This window comes from Myxocyprinus asiaticus, chromosome 8, assembly GCF_019703515.2.
Source record: "Myxocyprinus asiaticus isolate MX2 ecotype Aquarium Trade chromosome 8, UBuf_Myxa_2, whole genome shotgun sequence".
Lineage (NCBI taxonomy): Eukaryota > Metazoa > Chordata > Actinopteri > Cypriniformes > Catostomidae > Myxocyprinus > Myxocyprinus asiaticus.
Genome location: NC_059351.1, coordinates 45,722,060 through 45,743,292, shown reverse-complemented (window position 1 = coordinate 45,743,292; position 21,233 = coordinate 45,722,060). Strand labels below are relative to the sequence as shown.

The window sequence follows — 21,233 nt, the reverse complement described above, 5'->3', positions numbered from 1 at the left end:
AACAGATAATACATGTTTAGTGTTTTAATTGAATCTAGAGTAAAAACTGCATAAAATACTGATTTCAGCCATTTTCGATTGACTTCTGTCACAATTGCCATCGATAAATTGTATTATGTACAGCATCAGTGTTAAATCAGCCTCTCTGCTCTCTACATATCGATTTCGGCTATTAAACAAAAACCATATTGGTTAACCATATTTATTAGACAGCTTAATCTAAAAGTCCATTTCATACTTTTAATATAAAAATAATGGTCACTGCAAAACATCTACTATGACATAATGAACTATTTGCAATTTAAATAATTTTAATTTATCAGAATACACAGCTACCTTTGAATGGCCAACAATGGACAAAGATGCTTTTTGGCAGCAAAATGGTATAGTTACGACATCTGTAGCAGAACAAGATCTAAGACTAAGAAGAACTATGGAAACAACATTACCAATACTAGACAACTGACTAGGGCTGCCCCCGACCAAAGATTTTCCTAGTCGAGTAGTAGCCGTTAGTTTAAGCCATTAGTCGACTAGTCGCACGTTTATGATATTAATTTAATTACTTAAATATATATATTTTGGGGGGCATCAGAAAATGGTTTGAGTTCCAGGGCTGAGAAAGAATGTCGTATGTAACATTGCTAACACTGTTCTACATTACAGTGAAATACTAAACCATAATAATCAGCCTTTAAAATATAAATTTTACAAGCGCACGCATGAAGCGAGCCGCAGCGACACCGGCAAAAGAGGTAATGATTCTGAATGTGTCAGAAAAACCAGCAAGGAGACTGTCTAAACATTTTGTTAATTTATAGAGAGAAATGCACATTAGGATTGTTCGGAAAGATGATGATCTCGGGGATCGACGATGGTCAGAGTGATCGCCAATAGCTGATGCCTTTGACGAAGACGATATTTGGCTCGTTTTCCCATGTATGAAATTATTATTATTATTAGGCTATTATTATTATCAAATTAATATTACAAATAATTTGCCCGTAGACACAGACATGCCCTTGAAGAAACACACTTTATTATATTATTAAGAACAGATGACAGAAAAGCCGTCTATGCGCATGTATGACGCGCTGGTACATGCAGTGCAGTCTCGTGGAACACGCGCAGCTAAAAGGTTCTCACTCTTTCTTTGTTTCTGTCTTTTGAATTTTTTTGTTGCAAGAACAGTATCGTCTATGAGTGTTGCAAATGACCTCAGACATCTCAGCTCAGGAGGTGTTTTGAGTTCAGTTCACTTTATTTCCACAGAGCAGTTCATTGTGAACGCAACTCTGCAGCCTAAACATCTGTGATTAAAACATAAAATACAAAAACATGCTCACCTCGAACCATGAATTATATTTCAGTGATTATTATCATCATTATAATTATTGTTTTTATGTCTTCATTTTTGTAAGTAATTTTCCGCCATGATGTTAAGACGGATTCTTGCTTGACGGTAAATGGAAAGGTGTATATATATTATTCTTTTATCACTTCATTATTTTAATTGCTTTTTCGTTTCGTTTGGAGTGCAATTTGAATTTAGAATTGTATTTGATTTAAGTTTTTCCTTTTTTTAATAAATTAATTTAATTTTCAATGCAAAATCACTAAAGCAAGAATATTCACCAATCCCTCAGCCCAGGGGTTGCCGATGTAATTGGATATTGCAATATATATATATTTGCAATTTTTTGCAAATATATATATATCGCGATATATATATCGTGAAGGAGGGAACAAAACGAATTTATTCACACACATGATGTTTTTTCACAGACAACGAAATACCGGTCCGTTAGAGAATGCACAGATGAAACAGGTTCTTTGCCAAAGAGATGTTGCCCTTCACAACTGTTGTAAAACCATCTTTCAAAAAGTTGAACAACACACATTTTAATTGAACAATTTTTTTTTTTTTCATTTTGAATTTTTAGTTAAAATAAATACAAAATAAAGTTCAAAGTTTGAAATCAAGGTGTCTTGCTTTATTGTGTAGGCTTAACCCTAATCCTGCTTAACGAAAATTACCCCATAGTCCCACCTAGCGTCCAACCAGCGGTAATACCGGTGTTCGTCATTTTTCTGTGGAGTTTATTCTGCGACCAACCGACCAATCAAAACTTGGTCGACCAAAACTCTTCTCATCGACTAAAGTTTGGTCGACTATCAGGGGGCAGCCCTACAACTGACAAAGGCGAAATTGAGGGCTTAAATACACAAGTACTAGCAAGGTTAACAAGACTAGAAACAAGACAACTAATGAAATGACAGAACTAATAAACTAAAGACCAATCATTACAGGACACATGAAACATGAGGGTCACATGACAAAGAAAACACATGACTAGACACATGACAGGGAACAGGAACAAGGAAGTGAACTAAATTTGAAATTAAAAGACATGAATACAAAACATGAACAAAACACACATGACTGTGACATGCATGTGTATGACAAACTTATGGGTAGTTGCCAGGGTGTTAATATGCAATTGCTAAAATGTTGTTTAGCGTGTTGCTAGGTCCCAGCTAGAGTGTTCTGGGTAGTTACCAGGGCATTGTGAGATGGTTGGTTGGTAAGTGGTTGCTTACTGGTCCAAAGCAAAGATCAGGTACCTCCTTCAATTTAAGTATATGCTGTTGCTGTTGATGGTTTTTTGTCCCATTTTATCATCAGCCAGGCAAAAATCATAGTCCAATTGCTTAGAAAAGTAATAACACATCTATCCTTAACAAATGACACAAGGGATATCATTCAGTACAAAAGGTGGAAGACAAGTTACATGCCAAAGTTACTTATAAGCAGTGTTGGGTGTTTCTTAAAAAAAGAATCCACTACAAATCAATAATTACTGTACTGATTATTTCAGTGTAAAAGTAATCAATTCCTAATAACTTTACTTTCTAAAACACTTTTCACAGAAAAGTTGTTTTTCCGTTTAAAGGGGTCATGGCATGAGTAATCAAATAATCTTTGAACTTTTAACATATAAGAGGTCATTGTACTATAAAAACATACTGTAAATTTCAGAACTGAAAACTTCCTCCTTAATAGAAAAAGAGCATTTATTTAAACCAAACTCCAGAAACAGCTCGTTTGGAATTTGTGGAACTTGTGATGTCACAAGGACCAAATACATCTGCATAATGACTGCCTCTTCAGCAAGACATCAACGGCTACTTTTCGTCTTGCACTATTTTGTGACGCTTTTAAAAGACAAAATGTCAAGTTATAACTCTAAAAAGGAGCTGTTTCATTCAGCTGTGCTGTATTGCTGTTTTAAAGGCATCCTGAACCATTTTTGCACCCATCTGTGATATATTTGATTGTTGGTCTTTTGTAAACATAAACAAGATGGATGTCTTTGATCGTCTTGATGCATTTCCGGCAATGTGTGCCACATTTTAAGAGCAGTACAAGCACAACTTTGTACTTTTGTAAAAAACGCGTCTCATTCTGCTGCTGCCACTGACCGGGAGAAACACATGCAGTCATGTGTATAAACAAACATGGAAGATATGAGATGTGAAGACCAGCATCTCTGCTTTGACCTGTTGAAGCCGGTCGAAGCATCCAACATCACCTTGGATTGTATTACGCTTGCATATTCAGAACATTTCAGCATGGATTGTATGTGTTTACTGCTCATATCAGCATGGATTGCTTTTGAACCAGTCACAATATGATTCAAGCTTTGCAAAGGAACTTTTATTGAAAGATGGGGCAGTTAAAACACTATTGGACTGTAAAACCGTAAGTAAACAATTTAATTCATGAATTTCAAAAATGTCATGACTGTTTGATAGTTGTTGTGCTTGAGTGAACAGTTTGATACATTCAGATGAAATGTGTTGGGTATACATTATGTGTTAACCCTGAAATATAGTTCTATAAATTATACTGTGAAGCTTGTTCATTTTCTTCTGATTGCATTTCAAATATGTCTGTATTTGAGGGGCTGCAAAATGTTAATCAGAACAGTGGGCATTTACACTGAAATCTTAAAGGGCCAGAGAGCTTAAAACCGAGCGTTTCAGACAGAGGGCCAGAGACAGTGTGGAAAATGCTAATATATTATTAAATTATGACTGTTTTGTGCAAAAAAAAAAAAACTTTACTAACATTATAAGTGACTCAAGGAAGATAAAATTACAAAAAAAGAGTATGTCATCATGACCACTATAAAGATTTCAAAATAAGGTCTATATTTCCTCCTCGTCCATTGTCACACACCCTTCAGCTGTCACAGAAATGCAAATAGACGTAAATATACAAACAGTGTAACAACGATGAACATAATTAATATTTCAAATGTATTAATCATAAATTATATTATTTTAAAAATATGTGTAACTCAAGTAATGTTCTTAAAAGTAATTACCTTAATGGAAAGTCAGTAACTGTAATCTTAATACAAGAATTTAAAATGCATTGTGTTACACTACTTTTTGACAACAATGCAGTTCGATTACAGCAAATAATTACATTGTAATGAGATTACACCCAACAAGTTTGATACTTACGGTTAGGGTTTTTTTTTCAAATACCTAGTGCTAAATTGAGCAATTATAATTGGCAAGCACCACAAATGATATTGTAGTATCATTACTTAAAGATGAACTGTAAGACACTTACAGTATAATTGACACGTAATCAATTAATCAACAAATGCATTTTATGTCTTTAGTCTAAATTATACATAAAAATACAGGCATGCATGCAGATAACAAACAAACAAACGCAGTCTCTCTCCATGTCACTCTACGAAGGATCAGGGTCCCTGTTTCATTCTGATTTATTAACTGCAGGTCTGGCTGTAATTCAGCCTATATATCTAAGGCTCATTGACATACTCACCCAGCTTTACCTGAAACACCCCTCTATTAGATACAGCTCAGTCTCTACAGCCCCTACAGCCACACAAACTCAAAAAGGGCTTAAATTTCAAGTAACTAAACCAACAGTACAAATTCAGCAGGAGAGGCAAGTGTTATTAGGTTAATTACCTTTTAGCAGCAATATGCGTCAGCTATAACAGAGCTCTGACAATTAACACATGGATATTTGAACAAGATATCAAAGCAACATGAGAGGGAATGCAACCAATTTCCGAAGGTACATCAGGTTCAAAACAAAGCTAAATTACTCAATGTGTCAAGAGGAACAGTCTCAAAATTATTGACAGCATTAATTAACATAGACAAACTGCCTCTGCAAAAGAGGAACAGGGGATGCAATTTGAAGGGACAAGCATCCAAAACACAATTTATGCCGGTCTTTCAGCAGGCACCACAAATTTTTACGAAATTACAGCCTTAAAAGATTACCACAGAATTGAATCAACACATCTCTGACTCAGAATCTGCAAAAACTTTTCAAACATGTAATTTATGGCAGTGGTGCCATTCAGAAACAGCCTGTATTTGAGGCCAACACACACAATAACTCATAACCTGGTGTAAGAAGCTGAAAACCTGAAGACCTGAGCAATGAAAAAATAACCTGGACTAGTGAGTCATCTCTAAGCCTAATTCCACTATCCTGTGGTGGAGAATAAAGACCGAAACAGTGCGACAGATTTAGAGACTGAAATCAATGTGACATGCATCGAGGCAGACTGATCTCACAGTGAAATTGGAAACAGTATGTTGACTTTTCTTTAGCTGAAATAGGTCTGTGCTTACTGAAATGCAAAACACTGCAAAATGTATTGATGTAAAAATGTAATGTTAGAGGGAAAAATTCAACCTCCAAATCACACCTGTCACTGATTATACAAATGCAATTACTACCTGGTTTGAACACGGGATCTAAACCTGGGTCTCCCATGCTGCTGATGCAACGCTCTTCCGATCACACCACAGGGGAAGGTAAACAAACATGTTGGTGCTGATGCAAAAATGTCTGATAGGAGATGGTGCTTGTCAGTGAGTTGGCAAAATGTGGCAGATCCTAGGGTACTGGAACTCTCTGAAACATCATGCCAACTTCCCGTGTGATCATGTAGGTTGCTGGGATTATTATTCTTTTTTTTTTTAAGGAAAAATAACAATAAACATTTGTTTTATAATGTCCTATAAGTGACTTTGGATCAGATCTTTTGCCAAATATTTATATGAATTTATTGTATTTTATATCAACATTCTGTATGGTGCTTAAATTATTTGTACACATACATATACTGGCATACAGCCATACTTGTTGTGATAGAATTCAGACTGCTATAATATACAGAACTATCCACAGAGACGTAAAGCAACATTAAATCACAGAGAATTTTCAAGGTTGCACTGTAGATGACAGACAAAATGAAGCTGTATTTTTTCTAAAGAGCTACAACTTGTTGGTTACATGATGAATGTGTTCTGAACATGAAAATCTGATTGCCTACTTCATACCACCAGGGAGAAATTCACACAGAGGTAAAGTAAAACAGGGAATATTCAAATAGGATGTGACGGACAGCTGTGACTACAGCAAGAGCATCATAAAAGGCAAATAAAAAAGTTAAAAGAAATGTGGTAACACTTTATGATAATGTTACATTTGTTAACATTATTCTTTGTTAATGTTAGTTAATAAAAATACAATTGTTCATCGCAAGTTCATGTTAGTTCAAAGTGCATTTAATTAAAAAAATAAATAATAGTATATGTTGAAATAACATTAACAAAGATTAATAAATGCTTATAATTATTCAGCACATAATTTGATTAAAAAGTGATTGACAGCCCTACTCCAAATTAATTCCAATTGGCATGCTCTGTAAAGCTTGTCTGAACGAGCAACTGTAACCAGTAGCGGTTTTAACCACCACGCAATTGCGTGGGGCCCCAGACGTCAGGGGGGCATGTGCGAATACGCTGTTGTCAGCACTATTAGAGCTGTTCACGTTAGAGGTCTGCCGAGTTCGTGTTAGTTTTTCAAGTTGGACTTTGGGTTTGGGTTTGTAATTTCTGATAAAATGTATAGGATTTCCGAACTTGTTTCGCCCATGAGTTAGGGGCCGCTCACACCGAATGCGTTTTTACGTGTCTGCTCTATTTTCCACTGTTTTCCTATGTAAACATGCCCTGGACGAACGTCCTTGTCTACTGCACCATGTCTCGCTGTTTCTTCAGTCTCATGCAGGACTGGCATATTTTTAGACACTGTGTCAAGTTAAAAATAACTTCAGGTCTCAAAAACACATGTCGAGACACCTACATTCTGTTTCATTTGTTGTGCCGTATCTAGATTGGGGATCTTTTGTGCCCCCTTAAAAATGGGTAGGTAAGGGGGGCTCTGTAGCACCCCCATTTTCACCAACAGTCACCAAAGATGGTAAATATATAGTTCTCATCAAGCCGAACAACTTTCATACTCACAGTCATTATCTCCGCCCCACAGGAAGTTGGCCATTTTCTGAAAATTGCAGGCTCTGAACCTTTAAATACTCCTCCTAGGGCAGGGGTTTTCAAAGTATGGGAAGCGCCTCCCCAGGGGGGCGCTAGAGCATGTCAGGGGAGGCGTGGAGATTGGTAAAAAAAATTATTCAATAATTAATATGAATATATATATATATATACAGGTGCATCTCAATAAATTAGAATGTCGTGGAAAAGTTCATTTATTTCAGTAATTCAACTCAAATTGTGAAACTCGTGTATTAAATAAATTCAATGCACACAGACTGAAGTAGTTTAAGTCTTTGGTTCTTTTAATTGTGATGATTTTGGCTCACATTTAACAAAAACCCACCAATTCACTATCTCAAAAAATTAGAATACATCATAAGACCAATAAAAAAAACATTTTTAGTGAATTGTTGGCCTTCTGGAAAGTATGTTCATTTACTGTATATGTACTCAATACTTGGTAGGGGCTCCTTTTGCTTTAATTACTGCCTCAGTTCGGCGTGGCATGGAGGTGATCAGTTTGTGGCACTGCTGAGGTGGTATGGAAGCCCAGGTTTCTTTGACAGTGGCCTTCAGCTCATCTGCATTTTTTGGTCTCTTGTTTCTCATTTTCCTCTTGACAATACCCCATAGATTCTCTATGGGGTTCAGGTCTGGTGAGTTTGCTGGCCAGTCAAGCACACCAACAGCATGGTCATTTAACCAACTTTTGGTGCTTTTGGCAGTGTGGGCAGGTGCCAAATCCTGCTGGAAAATGAAATCAGCATCTTTAAAAAGCTGGTCAGCAGAAGGAAGCATGAAGTGCTCCAAATGTCTTGGTAAATGGGTGCAGTGACTTTGGTTTTCAAAAAACACAATGGACCAACACCAGCAGATGACATTGCACCCCAAATCATCACAGACTGTGGAAACTTAACACTGGACTTCAAGCAACTTGGGCTATGAGCTTCTCCACCCTTCCTCCAGACTCTAGGACCTTGGTTTCCAAATGAAATATAAAACTTGCTCTCATCTGAAAAGAGGACTTTGGACCACTGGGCAACAGTCCAGTTCTTCTTCTCCTTAGCCCAGGTAAGACGCCTCTGATGTTGTCTGTGGTTCAGGAGTGGCTTAACAAGAGGAATATGACAACTGTAGCCAAATTCCTTGACACGTCTGTGTGTGGTGGCTCTTGATGCCTTGACCCCAGCCTCAGTCCATTCCTTGTGAAGTTCACCCAAATTCTTGAATCGATTTTGCTGGCCTTCATAAGGCTGTGGTTCTCTCGGTTGTGCATCTTTTTCTTCCACACTTTTTCCTTCCACTCAACTTTCTGTTAACATGCTTGGATACAGCACTCTGTGAACAGCCAGCTTCTTTGGCAATGAATGTTTGTGGCTTACCCTCCTTGTGAAGGGTGTCAATGATTGTCTTCTGGACAACTGTCAGATCAGCAGTCTTCCCCATGATTGTGTAGCCTAGTGAACCAAACTGAGAGACCATTTTGAAGGCTCAGGAAACCTTTGCAGGTGTTTTGAGTTGATTATCTGATTGGCATGTCACCATATTCTAATTTTTTGAGATAGTGAATTGGTGGGTTTTTGTTAAATGTGAGCCAAAATCATCACAATTAAAAGAACCAAAGACTTAAACTACTTCAGTCTGTGTGCATTGAATTTATTTAATACACGAGTTTCACAATTTGAGTTGAATTACTGAAATAAATGAACTTTTCCACGACATTCTAATTTATTGAGATGCACCTGTATATTGACTTTATTATATTATATGTAAAACATTTAAACAGTTCTGAAAATAATAGGCAAAAAATATTTATATATAATCTTTGTGAAGATTCTCTGATATTTGTAAAGCCCGCCAATAAAGCAGACATGACGTATTACTCTGTAATTACAATGGAGCGGTTTCTGAGGCCACCAAATTCGAATCCTTCAGTTTCAGGGGTCAAACCCAAAAGACGACGATACGATGAGCAGTATTTATGTTTAGGATTTACATGGACAGGATCAGCTGATGCACCACGACCTTTATGTGTCATTTGTCAGGAGATTTTAGCTAATGATAGCATGCGACCTGCTAAACTCTGCAGACACCTTGACACCAAAGGTAGCGGGAGCAGGAAATGCTGAGGTAGCGGGAAAACCTGAGTTTTTCCAAAGAAAACTTCAAGCCGTTCAAGGTCAGAAAAATGTTGTCTGAGAATTTGTCAATTAAATGTAAAGGCCACTGAAGCGTTACGTTGTGCTGCGTATTGCCAAGATGGACAAAGGACAACATCGGAGAGACATTGATTCTGCCGGCAGCCAAAGATATGTGTTCCTTGATGGTAGGAGAGGCAGCGGCTTCTAAGCTTGATTTTAGTCCACTCTCTGACAACACAGTGGGTCGGCGCATCTCTGACATGGCACAGGATGTGAAGGAGCAAGTGTTAGACATCATCAGGCACAGCCCATTTTTTTGCACTCCAGATCGACGAATCCACTGATGTGTGCACAGCTGTTAACATGTGAGGTACGTGAAAAACATGGACATTCAAAAAGAGTTTCTATTCAGTAGTCCTTTGCCCTCCTACACACACACACACACACTCCTCCTCTCGGTTACAGATCTTCTGACTGGTTTGACTGAGATGGACTATTATTGGAATTTAAAATTGTGTTCTTTTTTTTTTTGCTAGGAACTAGCATTGTTTTTGTTCCATTTTTTCCTCCACCATTGTAAAAATGATATAATATAAAAAGTTGTATATTCAATGACATAATTTAGTAAATAACTTCTGCACTTTTCTTGTTCAACAATAAATGATAAAAATTATTAAATAATATCAAGCAATTGTCTGACAATCTGTTCAGATGTGTTTGTGTGGTGTTTGGGGGGGGGGGGGGTCGGCCATTAGGACTTGGCAAAGTTGCAGGAGGGGCATGCAGGGGGCTCTGTAGCACATCCCTTTTGAGCTACCAACACCAAACTTTGTACACGTATAGATCTCATCAAGCCGGACAACTTTTGCGCTGACAGTCATGAGCTCCGCCCAACAGGAAGTCAGCCATTTTGGATTGTTTGAAAAATGCATGCTCTGGAATTTGAAATACTCCTCCTAGGGATTTCATGTTACAGGTACCAAATGTGGGCTACATCATGTCAAGACAGTGACGATGCTAATTTGCAAACACATTTTTGATATATCGAATGGTGTTGCCATGGCGATGCAATAAATTAATGTCAAAAAATGGGAAAAAGGAAGTGTTTCATATCTTCTGCGTGCATCGTGTGATTTACATCAAAATTGAGCCAAATGTTTGGCCTTGCCAGCTGATTACACTGATGTGGCTATTGTAGTGGTCACGGTCGTAGCACCACTAACTGGCGGAAGGAAGTGTGGCACTTTTAACAGACTTTGAAATAACCCTCTTATGTATACCTGAATTGCTTAAAAAAAAAATGTGAATAATGTCAAGACAGTGCAGATTTAAAATTCTGAAGGGATTCTTGATATCTTAAACATGGCAACGCATTAAATGTCATTATTCCTTTTTATGTATATTCACATGTTTTTGAGCATGCTTGAATTTTCATGATATTTTGCACACACATCAGAGTTGTCGGCTATTAGGCCTGGGCAAAAGTTAACATATGGCCGTGGCTGAGGAGCTCTGTAGCACCACCTTTTGACAAAAGCGGTGTGGTCAGTTTCTTCTACGGTCACCAAACTTGCTACATATATTGCTCTCATCAAGCCGGACAACTTTCAAAATTACAGTCATTAGCTCCGCCCAACAGGAAGTTGGCCATTTTGGATTGAATGTGCATTTTTTGAAAATTGCAGGTCCTGAACTTTTGAATTCTCCTAGGGTATTCATGTGACTGGCACCAAACTTAGGCAATACTGTCAAGACATCGAAGATACTAAATTGTGAACAGATTTTTGATAAACTGAATGGTGTTGCCATAGCAAGCCAATAAATTTATGGTGAAAAAAGGGAAATAGGAAGTGTCTCATATCTTCTGTGTGCATTGACAGATTTAGATCAAACTTGAACAGTATGTTTGGTCATGTCGGCTAATCGCATTGATGTGGCTATAGTGGGTCATGGTTGTAGCGCCACCAACTGACAACAGGAAGTGTGACACTTTGTGTGACTTTGAAATAGTCCTCTTATATTTACCGTCTCAAATGCATGCACCCACCATGCTTTGTTTTACTAGAGCCACCAGGGGGCAATGGCACCATAGTGATTAGGTCCGTCATCGCTGCTTGCAGCTATATTTATTATTATTATTATTCTTCTTTTTAAAAAGTTTTCGGTAATTTTGGGGTACTTAACATGTGTGAAAACTCTTGAAATTTTGCACACACATCAGAGTCGTCGGCCATTAGGGCTGGGCAAAGTTGAAGGGGGGGGTGTGCAGGGGGGATCTGTAGCACCCCCTTGAAAATGGGCATGTAAGAGGGGCTCTGTAGCACCAATATTGGTAAATATATAGTTTTCATAAAGCCAAACAACTTTCATACACACAGTCATTGGCTCCGCCCAACAGGAGAAACCCGTTCCCTGTGTCCTCCTTCCCTCCTGACCTTGAAGTGTGTTATAATAGTCATTAGGTCTGCCCAACAGGAAGTCTGCCATTTTGGATTTTTTTAATATTGCAGTCTCTGAACTTTTAAATACTCCTCCAAGGTGATTCATGAGACTGTCACCACATTTAGACAACGTTATGCCAAGACATTGAAGATGCTAAATTGCAAACAGATTTTGATATATCGAACGGTGTTGGCATAAAATTAATGGCAAAAAAAAGGAAGTGTCTCCTATCTTCTGTGTGCAATGTGTGATTTGGGGGCTAATCACATGGATTTGACTATTTTAAGTCACGGTCATAGCATCACCACCTGGCAGAAGGAAGTGTGGCTCTTACAACAGACTTTAAAATTGTCCTCTTATATTTACTCAAATTGCTTCAAAATTGTTTACAATAATGTCAAATGCCAAATTCATGTGTCCACCTTGCATTATTTTCAGAAAGCCACTGGGTGGAAATGGACCAGTTGTGTTTGGGCCCGTCATTGCTGCTTGCAGCTATATTTATTGCTTGTCTTTCTTTCGCCCAGGTGATTTCTGGCACCGTGCTCTGTGGTTTTACTATAGTAAAGCCGCATATTTATGTTATATAAAAGATTCAGCTAATTACAAAACAGCAAGGGGAAGACGTTTGCATACACCCACATCAGTGTTAATTATAACAATACCACAACTGTGATGAGAAAGTGTTGGGTTGAGAAAAACAAAAAGAAGAAGAAATCTTGTTCTGCTTATTTCACATATTTGCACTTCTCTTTTGCACACACACACACTTTTCAATTAAGTGGTGACATTCTTGAGATGCAAAGTAAGAAAATTAGGGCTGCCCCCTGATAGTCGACCAAAGGTTAGTCAATGAGAAGAGTTTTGGATCGACCAAGTTTTGATTGGTCGGTTGGTCGCAGAAAAAACTCCACAGGAAACCGACGAACACCGGTATTAGTGCTGGTTGGACGCTAGGTGGTACTATGGGATAATTTTCATTAAGCAGGGTTAGGGTTAAGCCTACACAATAAAGCAAGACACCTTGATTTCAAACTTTGAACTTTATTATGTATTTATTTTAACAAAAAATTCAAATGAAGCTGGAAAAAAAATAAGTGCAATTAAAATGTGTTGTTCAACTTTTTGAAAGATGGCTTTACAACAGTTGTCAACATCTCTCTGGCAAAGAACCTTCTTCATCTGTGCATTCTCTACCGGTCGGGTATTTCGTTGTCTGGGAAAATACATCGTGTGTGAATAAATTAGTTTTGTTCCCTTCTTCACGATATATATATATATATATATATATATATATATATATATATTGCAATATCCAATTACATCGGCAACCCCTGGGCTGAGGGATCGGTGAATATTCTTGCTTTAGTGATTTTGCATTGAAAATTAAATTAATTTATTTAAAAAATAAAAAACTTTGAGATTGCACTCCAAACGAAACAAAAAAGTATATATATATATACACCTTTCCATTTACCGTCAGGCAAGAATCCGTCTTAACATCATGGCGGAAAATTACTTGCACAAATGAAGACATAAAAACAATTATAAATGTAAAAACAATAATTATAATGATGATAATAATCACTGAAATATAAATCATGGTTCAAGGTGAACATGTTTTTGTATTATTTTATGATTTCATCACAGATGTATAGGCTGAAGAGTTGCGTTCACAATTAACTGCTCTGTGGAAATAAAGCGAACTGAACTCAAAATACCTCCTGAGCTGAGATGTCTGAGGTCATTTGCAGCACTCATAGACGATACTGTTCTTGCAAAAATAAAAAAATCGGAAGACAGAAACAAAGAGTGAGAACCTTTTAGATGCGCGTGTTCCACGAGACTGCACGCCTCCATATCAGCGTGTCATACATGCACATAGACGGCTTTTCTGTCATCTGTTCTTAATAATATAATAAAGTGTGTTTCTTCAAGTGCGTGTCTGTGTGTCTACGGGCAAATTATTTGTAATATTAATTTGATAATAATAGCCTAATAATAATAATAATAATAATTGAATACATTGGAAAACAAGCCAATTATCATCTTGACATCGTCAAAGGCATCAGCTATTGGTGATCACTCTGACCATCGTCAATCCCCGAGATCATCATCTGTCGGCACAACCCTAATGTGCATTTCTCTCTATAAATTAACAAAATGTTCAGACAGTCTCCTTGCTGGTTTTTCTGACACATTCAGGATCATTACAGCTTTTGCCGGTGTCGCTGCGGCTCGCTTCGTGCGTGCACTTGTAAAATTTATATTTTAAAGGCTCATTATTACGGTTTAGTATTTCTCTGTAATGTAGAACAGTGTTAGCAATGTTACTTATAACTTTCTTTCTCAGCCCTGGAACTCAAACCATTTTCTGATGCCCCCCCCCCCCGAAAAATATTCAAGTAATTAAATTAATATCATAAATGTGCGACTAGTCGACTACTGGCTTAAATTAACGGCTACTGTCGACTAGGAAAATCTTTGGTCGGGGGCAGCCCTAAAGAAAATCTTCATAGAGCCAATTAAAGGCAAGTTTACACATTGTATGCAAATACAGCAAAAGGCTCAGAGAGGGTGTGGGAGTGTTTGTGAAAGCATGCAAGTGTGCAAGTGTGTGTTTGTAGGGGTATGTTTGGAAAGGCATTCTACCATACTACTTGTACTTTAAGAGTACAAGTACTTGTACTCAGAAGGCAGTATATACAGTAGTATGTATACTGTGCACAGTTGGCACATTTTCTGTGTGCATTGAATAACCAGATGACCCTTAAAAAGTAACTGTTCTTATGTTATAATTTGCATTTGCAGTATACAGTGAGGGCACACTGTGTGGAATGCTGTATCCCACAACGAAATGTTCTCAGCTTGACCTTACATTTCCAATGAGAAGAATGAATCAGTATTTTTAATATTTTAGTATTTAATCTTTAAGCAGCTTTTCACATCTCTTTTTTTAACTCTTTATTTTATCAGACTGCCAAACGTTAAGATGACACCAAATTGCATTCAAATACTATTTTTACCAAAACATTATTGGATGAACTGGATTACTTGCTTAATTAAACATGCATCTAATAAGATAATGTGACAAAAATGTGGCAGAAACTTTTATTGTTATATACTGCATTTTGTTTCACATAAAAATTTTAAAGAGTATACAGTACATACTGTGTAGTATGCAGTATACTAGTATTCCATTCCAAAGACACAATAGCTTATGTGTATAAGAAGGTTTGGGAACATGTGAGAGTGAGTTCAAAAGTACTTTGCATCCTATTTGTGTAGATTATAGTCCCTGCTATAAGTATTTGTATATGTATGTGTGTGCATTTCAGTGAATACTGTGTGCATGTGCAGACACTGGTGCTTATATGACACTCACTCTACAGGAGGGTTGATATCATCTGGTTTGGTCTCAAAGAAGCGCAGAACTTCTTCACTCTGTGAGATCTGGGGTGGAAGCCGGACCAGCGCCTGATGGACAGACAGGACAAGAGCTCACACAATCAGATGAAAAACAACCACCCAGAAACACAGCAGAGACTAATACATCCAAATGTTATTTCCTTTGAAAAATGTCCAAAAGGGTCAATGACAAATACGGATGTCCAAGATGATAAAAAATGAAAATATTTTAAAAGTCTTGTTTAAAACACATGTGCCAAGTTCTTAGAGATGTAATATTTGTATTCATGTTGGTTTCATTTGAAAAACTTTTCAAAAAAAGTGGAAGGTCAATTGGTGTAACCATCAAGTATAGAGTACTGAAATACTTTCTTTGCACCTTGAATACATGTGTACACATCTCATTCATTTAAAAAAAAAAAAAAAAAAAAAAAAAAACTTTCAAACATATTTCTCAAGGTGAACATTTTTTTTTCTTACAAATATCATGCATTTTTGAATCATGAATATTATCAAGCTTTCTTGGGGTTTACTAATTTTTTAATAAATGAACAGATCCAGACACAAAAAATTAGCATAATATCATTGACCCTTATATAATACCAAGAATGACTTAAGGAAGGACTGATTTGTTTTTGTGTTTTCCTAAAATTACTCACTCCAAAAAAAGAAAGAAAAGAAAATCCTACCTGTGAGATTATGGCTTTAGTTTTAAGGGGTCATTGTAAAAATTGTAAAAGTGTTTTTTTTTTTTTTTTTTATGTAATTTTTTTCCCCCTGAGGTCTATTACCTTTTTTACTTTTCTATTAGTTTATCACCAAAAACAGTCAGAATTTTGTTTTGTTTTTTTATTACCAATTTACCATCCTTTCTCTGACCCTTAAAATTAAACATGCTGATTTTTCCTGCTGGGTCTCATCATTCTCACACTCACCATCATGCCATTCCAGATGTGCATGACTTTCTTCTGCAGAACACAAACAAAGATTTTTAGAAGAATATTTCAGCTCTGTAGGTCCATACATTGCAAGTGTATGGTGGTCAGAACTTTGAAACTCCAAAAAGCATATAAAGGCATCATAAAAGTAATCCAAATGACTCTAGTGGTTAAATCAATGTTTTCTGAAGTGATTTGATAGGTGAGGGTGAGAAACAAATCAATGTTTACTATAAATCTACACTTTCACTTTCTTCTTTTGTTTTTGGTGAGTCACATTCTTCGTGCATATAGAGAATTTATAGTAAAAAAGGACTTAAATATTGATCTGTTTCTCACTCACACTTATCATATCGCTTCTGAAGACATGGATTAAAACACTGGAGTAGTGTGCATTACTTTTATGCAGCCTTCATGTCCTTTTTGGAGCTTCAAAGTTCTGGCCACCATTCAGTTTCATTGAATGGACCAACAGAGCTGAGATATTCTTCTAAAAATCTTTGTTTGTGTTCTGCAGAAGAAAGTCATGCACATCTGGGATGGCATGAGGGTGAGTAAATAATGAGAGAATTTTCATTTTTGGGTGAACTGTCCCTTTAAGACTTCACTGTAAACATCCTGATTTCACATTGCAGGAATACAGAACAAGCTGTGCAACTTTATCATATATATATATATATATATATATATATATATATATACACTACCAGTCAAAAGTTTTGAAACACTTGACTGAAATGTTTCTCATGATCTTAAAAATCTTTTGATCTGAAGGCGTATGCTTAAATGTTTGAAATTAGTTTTGTAGACAAAAATATAATTGTGCCACCATATTAATTTATTTCATTATAAAACTAAAATGTAATTTAAAAAAAAAGTTTTTGAAATTGATGGCTTGGACCAAATAATAAAGAAAAGCAGCCAATAAGTGCCCAACATAGATGGGAACTCCTTCAATACTGTTTAAAAAGCATCCCAGGGTGATACCTTAAGAAGTTGGTTGAGAAAATGTCAAGAGTACATGTCTGCAAATTCTAGGCAAAGGGTGACTACTTTGAAGATGCAAAAATATAACACAGTTTTGATCTATTTTGGATTTTGTTTAGTCACAACATAATTCCCATAGTTCAATTTATGTTATTCCATAGTTTTGATGACTTTACTATTATTCTAAAATGTGAAGAAAAAAAAATGATAATAAAGAATAAGTGTTTCAAAACTTTTGACCGGTAGTGTGTATATATATATATATATATATATATATATATATATATATATATATATATATATATATATAATTTATTATTTATTATTTTTCACTGTGGAGGAAACTTTAAGTTATGAAAGTTACATACATTTGCATAGTACATTTAACTCTTACCTCAACAGATCTTTGAAATCTGGTTCTTGATTATATATTCCCTTTATAATACATAACTGGCATTCTAATGATGCCGTTTTGCTTCTATGAATCTCATAAACATTTATGTCTAACAAATCCAGTATGTGTTCGCAACTGCTTTCATAGGACTTTAATGATTTGAAAAATTGTTAGAGGAAAAAATAACAAGGAGAGACAGAGGCTGCATGAGAGAGAGAGAGAGAGAGAGAGAGAGAGAGCTCCTCTGAAGAATCCCTGGAGTAATTGCCGTTATTTATTCATCTTTGGAGAACACAGTGCAATTAAATGGGGATGGTTTTGTCTCATTAAAGCTTTTAGGAAATAGCTGGTAAACATCCTACATTTAAGCCCTTCAAAGACAGGTCTGGTTCACTCGTGGACAGACGTTGATGTGTCTAACTGAGACTGTAGAGAAAATCTACAAGACGTTAGTTTTCCAAATGTCATGTAATTAAAGGTCGACTGAAATAAATGTTTAAACGAATGCAAATAAATGCACCATATCAGTTCTTGAAGAGCTTCTGAAGGAAAAATTTACATTAACATTAATTCTACATTTTTTAAAACTATTTTTAGAAGTGTCTTTTAATGTAGTTTGTATGGATGTCATTATTGCCACAACAGCAGTCTTTCCAAGATATCCTAAAATGCTACCTATCTCACTATCTCAGCTCATTTGAACAGCTGGTCTCCACTTGAGTGTGTGTGTGTGTGTGTGTGTGTGCGTGTGTGTGTGTGTGTGTGTGTGTGTGTGTGTGTGTGTTTGTTTACATCCACTGCATGTGTTTATGTGTGTGGATTGTTTAAAAAGTGGGCTCTGTTCCATCAGGATGGAGGAGGAAGGAAAGGAAAAGAGACAAGACACTCAAGGGGAAAAGATAAAGAAAGAGAGGGAGGATGAAACAAGATGTTAAATTCCCTCAGTAATTTTAAGGGTGTTTTTGTAACTTATCACTTTTTGTAAAGTAAAATGACAATAAACACCAATTAGTGCATACATAGTAATTTAGGGAAAATCATATACATATCTCTGCATAACTGAATGTCAAAAAACTATCACAGACTTTGCCAAAGCATGTTTTTTGTTCGGCAAGTTAGCAAATTCCAACAAAATGACAATTATAATAAGTTATTACACAGCTCTCTGGAATTCTTGATTGTGATTCGTGAATCGCACTGCTATTCTGCGGTCAAATATTCTTTTATATTGACTGCTATAATTGACTGTTGTCCCAGGCAACATTTGGGCTAAAAAAATAAATTTCTTTAAAAAGTCATTGAATATGAAAATCATTGTATAATTATCACAATGCCTTCAATAATATGTTTAACACAAACTCACTACAGCTGCTGAATATTTTTTTTTTATTCATTACTTTTACCATTTTTTTATTTTTATTATTCATTCTTTAATGAACATGAGGACTGTTGTTCAAAGAATGTCATTAACAGTTAGCATTGTACCCTGCAGGAACTCCACAAACAGCTAACACCACACTCAATGTTGCTTATGCTCAACACATACACACATGTGAGCAATATTTCCCTATGAAAACATGTGACACATTGTGAAAAACACTGTTTGCCAAGAGAAAAGGACCACAAAGAACCTCTCACAGTTTAATAGCTTTCTAAATAAAGTAATACAGCTTTCACATACTGGATAAGAAAATAAAAGACAAACACAAAAGCACAAGAGAGAGAGAGAGAGACTTACTCTGCAATAGTCATCAATAAAGCGTAGTCTTTTCATGGCCACATCTCTTACATGACTTCGTCGGAATAGTATTTTGCCTTAAAAATAAAAAGTAGAATAATTGAAAATGTGCTTTTTTTTTTGTCTAATCCACAACATGGTGAAAAAAAAAAAAACATATAAATCACTTGACAGTGTATTTTCTATTGACATGGCAACATGATCACAAGGGAAATTAACATGTTGCAACCGAATGTTCCGCTATCCCTATCCTCATCCATTTTGCTGAGTTGCTGATAAGCGCCCATCAATGACAAAGCAGATGTTTTTGCAGCAATTCAAATTGGTTTCCTTTTTCCTTTGGCGCGACTGATTAATCAGGGAGCAATTGCGTACAATTCTGAGGTTGCATTTTCACATTACATTTTTACTGGGTTTAGGGTTGGGTTGGGGTGTATGGTTAATAAAACATGCATTCCTGTTGACTGTATTACATGATTTACAACTAAAAATACTCCCTTTTGGCACCACTCTGTGGACATTTCACTCAAAAACAGATGCTCACATGAGCCCATATGTTCAAAAGCACTTCCAACTTGGGCCACTGGGGGCAGTAGTTAGAATTTCAGTAAACACAGACCAATTTCAGCAGCAGAACTTTCAACCTACTGTCACCGAATTCACAATGAGATTAGTTAGTACAGAAAGTTTGGGCATTTCAAAGGGCTCATCCCTGTTTTTAAAAATGGCCGGCATGCTTTTGTTTACATCACAGCCATGAGCCATGATTTGCTAGTTTGTTGCAGGTGGTATTGGAGGAGGGATATTCTCATTCTAGAGAGGATTTCATTGGAAAAAAAATAAAAATCTGGGTAGTGCAACGTTTGCGCCATAGAGAAAAACTATACATTTTAAATGCTTTTAGGGCTCAACTTTTAGGTGTTTACTAAACTACAGATGGCTTCAAAACTAACAGACATAGACTAAAAGCAACAAAAACTCCAATTTTGATTTCAGTGTCTTGAACATCTGCTCAGTTAAGCATTAACCCATTAGAAAGCATTCGGAAACATGATACACAGAGCAGCTACTGAGGGGAGACGCCATGTGTTCCCATCTACATGAGATCTGGAACATCTTAATCAGACTGAGACACTTGCAGGAGATAAGATTACGACGTATCATGATCTCTGGCTGTCAGGCGCTCCTGTCTCAAGCTGTTTATGCTCAAGGAACCACTGTGAGCTACTCAGCAAAGTGCGGAATGAACAAAAACACTGAGTTGACTTGAAGCTACTGACAACAAGTGACAAATGTTTAATCAAAACCCTGTAGATTCAACTTCTGTTCATTCTCCTATTCTCCCCATAAAAAACACACAGTAAAGACTCTTTTAAATCAAAATAAAAAATGAAGCTTTGTGGCTTTTAGCTTTTGTCATTTATATCAAAGTCATTTATAAACTAGTGTACAAAAATACAAATTCATAATCTTTCACTTTCGAGAAAATGGAACATGAAGACTTTTGTTAGGGGTGTTTAGAAGGTTTTGTCCAATAAAATGCTCTCAATAATAACAATGGCTCCTCCCATTTATACCACCTGCAACCGACTAGCAATACAAGTTGGAAATCAGGGTTTTCCAGGCTGTTACCAGGGATGTGCACAGTTACTGTTTTTAACATTCGGTTAACCGTGAGGTTTCATGAACGATTAACTGGTTTTTCGTCGAGACGTGGGCATAAAGAACGTTTATTGCAATGAAATTTCCTCAAACACTCAAAATAGCAGCAAATAATG

At 36.4% G+C, this 21,233-nt stretch overlaps 1 protein-coding gene across 3 annotated transcripts in view; it reads right to left on the bottom strand.

The window, feature by feature from the left end:
* LOC127445307 (SH3 and PX domain-containing protein 2A-like) overlaps positions 1-21,233 on the bottom strand; it is a 140,438-nt gene that overhangs the window by 70,630 nt on the left and 48,575 nt on the right. For all 3 annotated transcript variants that reach the window (XM_051705292.1, XM_051705294.1, XM_051705293.1), the window contains exons 4-5: positions 19,456-19,532; positions 15,376-15,467 (exon numbers count right to left, since the gene is read on the bottom strand). In XM_051705292.1, the coding sequence (XP_051561252.1) occupies positions 15,376-15,467; positions 19,456-19,532 (169 nt within the window). The remainder of the gene's footprint in view (positions 1-15,375; positions 15,468-19,455; positions 19,533-21,233) is intronic.